Here is a 3,119-nt window from a genome sequence, read left to right as displayed (position 1 = left end):
GTTCCTCCCTCAAATAAACCCCAAGACCTCAATTAGTGCTTGAGCAAGGACTCGAGGCATTCCCTGGCACGCGTGTTATGCAAGGGTCAGGTTCTGCTGCCCTCGTTCCCGTTCCTCCCCGAAACTGCAGGCATTCACACACATGCCTCAAATGCATGAGCAGTCCCACCTACTGCTCTGGTCTGCCCCAAAGCCTCCCACTGAGGCTGAGCCAGCAGTCCCAGTTTGACTGGTCCTACACCTGGGGTCACCCAGCAGCAGGAGCATCAACCTGGCAGCCATGGATCCCTGTCTCATGTATATTAGCTCTCTTCCTTCCTCCATAGGGGATCTATAGGGGAGACAGATTAGGTGCAGGATTAACTTGTAATTTTTGACACTTTAGAAGCTCATTCATGCTAAACCAGAGAGCAGAGTACATTATAGGACCCACATAATCCAGTGAAATTCCTAAAGACAGTTTGTTTTTTGTAAACTCTGAGGATTATTCCACTGGACATCTCTTGACTGCACTTGGCCCGCCAGTCCCAGCCGTCCCCATCACATAAACACCTAACAGGCAGTTTAGGGCTGGGGTCTCTGGGAAAATGCAGCTCTGGCTGTGAAACAGCCTTCCCTCTGCAAGGTTGGGACCCGTACTACAGCACAGCTCCTCCTCTGCCCAGCACAGAATCCTGCTGCAATGCTTTCTGTCCCAAGGCGTGGGAACAGGGCTGTAGCCACAACACGGGTACCACTTCCTAATCCTGTGGTGTGAGGAGAGCAACTGGAGGTGCAGGAATGAGGGAGCAGCAGGGATGCTGCCGGGCAGCCCCAGGCAGCTGTGGAGGGGAGCAGCACTGTGGTGCTGCCCTGCATTCTATCAGGCCCCGAGGTGCTGCCTGGGCTGGTGGGCAAAGGTGGCCTGGGGAAACACCTTTCCCTACTGGGGCTCTCCCACTGCTGCCCTCTGCCACAGTCAGTCAGTCACTCTCTGAGGACTCTCGCTGGAAGGCTGGATCTTGACCAGCTACATTTTTAAAAGAGGGACTCATCCTTAATCTGCTGGGATTTAAAAAGGGATGTAGTTTTACTACTCCCTGGAATTTAGGTGGTGTAAACAAATGTTTTGCAAACCCCAGGACGAATAACAATCTGTCACTGTCAGCAAAAGCAGGTGCTCTACCTTGATTGGGGCCAGACTTGAGCCTCACCCCAAAGCCATGGTCCCACTAATGCTGGTGATGGTGGCTGCACCCAGCAGCTGATACTGGCCCTGTGGGCTGCAGAGGACTTGCCTCCCGAGGGTTCTGCCTGCTTCCAGCAGAGTTACTGCATCCTTTCGCTGGTAGAAAAGCAAGAAATGGGAGGGAGAGCAGAGAGGTTCAGACAACAGTTCATTGGAATAATTTAAAAGTACATTCTTCAATAGGTTCAGTCCGTTTCACAGCTTTTGTTCTGCCTGCATGGCTTCCTCTCGCAGGGTGGTCACCAAGGGCCCATCTCCACTGGCAGGGAATGCCAGGGAGCTGTCTCAGTCACTGTCGCTGCCGGATTGGTGGGACGCTGCCCCACGGCCGAGCTGCACCCTGAGGCAGGCAGGCAGTGCTGCCCTACCAGTGGACGGCGAGACCTTGCTGACAGAGGACACGCTGCGGGCCAGGGGCTGCGTGGGGAACATGATTGTGCCACGGGGTGCCTCCAGGAGCTGCCAGATCTCCCCCGAGGTGGAGCTGCCCAGGTATTCCCACGGCCGGCGCCCGCTGCCGTCCCGCACCTGCACCTGGCACCCCAGCTGCAGCACCAGCACCTTGATGACAAGCTGGTGGCCGTGTATGGCAGCCAGGTGCAGCGGCGTGTACCCGCAGCCCGAGCGGGCGTCCACGTCCAGGGCCAGCCCAACCTGCTGCGCCGCCGCTGCCAGCTCCTGCAGGCCCGGCCCGTCGCCGTGCTTGGCCAGCCAGTGAAGGACCGTGAAGCCTGATATGAAGTCCCTCTGCAGGGCCAGCTCAGGCTCTTCCAGAAAGAGCCCCCGCACCTGAGCCCAGCAGCCCGCTGACATTGCCACCAGCCAGGCGTGCTCCCGCTGTCCCAGCGGCACCAACGGCCCCCGGCTTGCGGCATTCCTGGGGGAGCTCTTGGAGAGCACGGAGCGGGGCTGCCGCCCACAGTCATCGTGCAGTGATGGGGGGGTGCCCTGCACCTCCGACAAAGCGAGCTGGCACCTGATGCTCCGGAAAACAGGCAGCGGTGCTGGGGGCTGGCTCTCTGGGGCTTGGGGCACTGCGGGGCCCTGTGCTGGCAGCAGGGACTGGGATGGGGGTGAGCTGGCAAGGGGTGGCTGCAGGGAGCGGGATGGGGATGGTAGAGTGGGGGACTGTGGCAGAGATTGGGGGGGGGGGCCCGGGGGGGGGGCAGGATCCCAGGACCTGACGGCAGTGTCAGGCTTTGGCATGGGTACAGCCGCAGGACTTGAGGTTGGGTTGGTCCCTTGGGGGTCAGCCCCCTGGATCCCCTCGGCAAGTCTGGGGATGGCCTGGTGGGGAGCTGCTGCAGGGACCTGGACTGCGATGGGGGCAGCCTGGTGGAGGGGAGCACTTCGGGGCCTGATAAAAGCAGTGAGGATGAGGAGGGGCCGGCAGGGAGTGCCTGCAGGGACCGGGACAGGGGCAGCACCTCCGGGGCGGACAGCAACGGCAAGGATCGGGACGGGGGCAGGTCGGTGCGGGATAAAAACGGCAGGGACCGGGATGACGGCAGCTCGGGGGGCGACAGCGCCCTAGGGCCCGATGACAGCAGCGGGGACTGGATGGGTCCGGCGGGGGGTCGTCTCCCCGGGCTTGCTGAGGGCAGTGGGGCCTTCAGTGAGGGCATCCCAGTCGCGGGCTGCGGCGGAGATCGGGGCTGAGGCAACCTGTAGGGAGGCGGCATCTCCGGGCCCAATGGCAGCGGTGGTGTCCGAGGCCGGGACGGTGTGGCAGACGGCAGCCCGGCGGCAGGCAGCGGCGGTGACAGGGACCGGGGCGGCACAGCAGGGGACAGCGCCCCAGGACCCGACGGCAGCGCCGGGGGCCGGGGGCGCGCCGTGCCGCCGGGGCGAAGCGCCCAGGGGCCCGAGGACAGCGGCTGGGTCCGGTACG

The 3,119-nt window shown here is 62.2% G+C and overlaps 2 protein-coding genes across 2 annotated transcripts in view; one reads left to right on the top strand and one right to left on the bottom strand.

Moving 5' to 3' along the window:
* Positions 1–1,359: 1,359 nt before the first annotated feature.
* Positions 1,360–2,973, bottom strand: SOWAHB (sosondowah ankyrin repeat domain family member B). Its single transcript, XM_042026891.1, is given in 2 exon segments — positions 1,360–2,341; positions 2,344–2,973. Coding segments are annotated over 2 exon segments (1,395 nt in total). The 5' UTR covers positions 2,911–2,973; the 3' UTR covers positions 1,360–1,513.
* The window catches only part of SEPTIN11 (septin 11), a 55,250-nt gene continuing 55,083 nt past the window's right edge, over positions 2,953–3,119 (top strand). The window contains exon 1 of the mRNA XM_042026885.1: positions 2,953–2,974. The gene's annotated coding sequence lies outside the window, so the exon portion shown is untranslated. The remainder of the gene's footprint in view (positions 2,975–3,119) is intronic.

This window comes from Corvus kubaryi, unplaced genomic scaffold, assembly GCF_017639235.1.
Source record: "Corvus kubaryi isolate FWS band 111438036 unplaced genomic scaffold, C.kubaryi_AGA036_p1.0 37292, whole genome shotgun sequence".
Lineage (NCBI taxonomy): Eukaryota > Metazoa > Chordata > Aves > Passeriformes > Corvidae > Corvus > Corvus kubaryi.
Note: the sequence above shows the minus strand (reverse complement) of the source record. Positions and strands in the feature narration are given on the sequence as shown.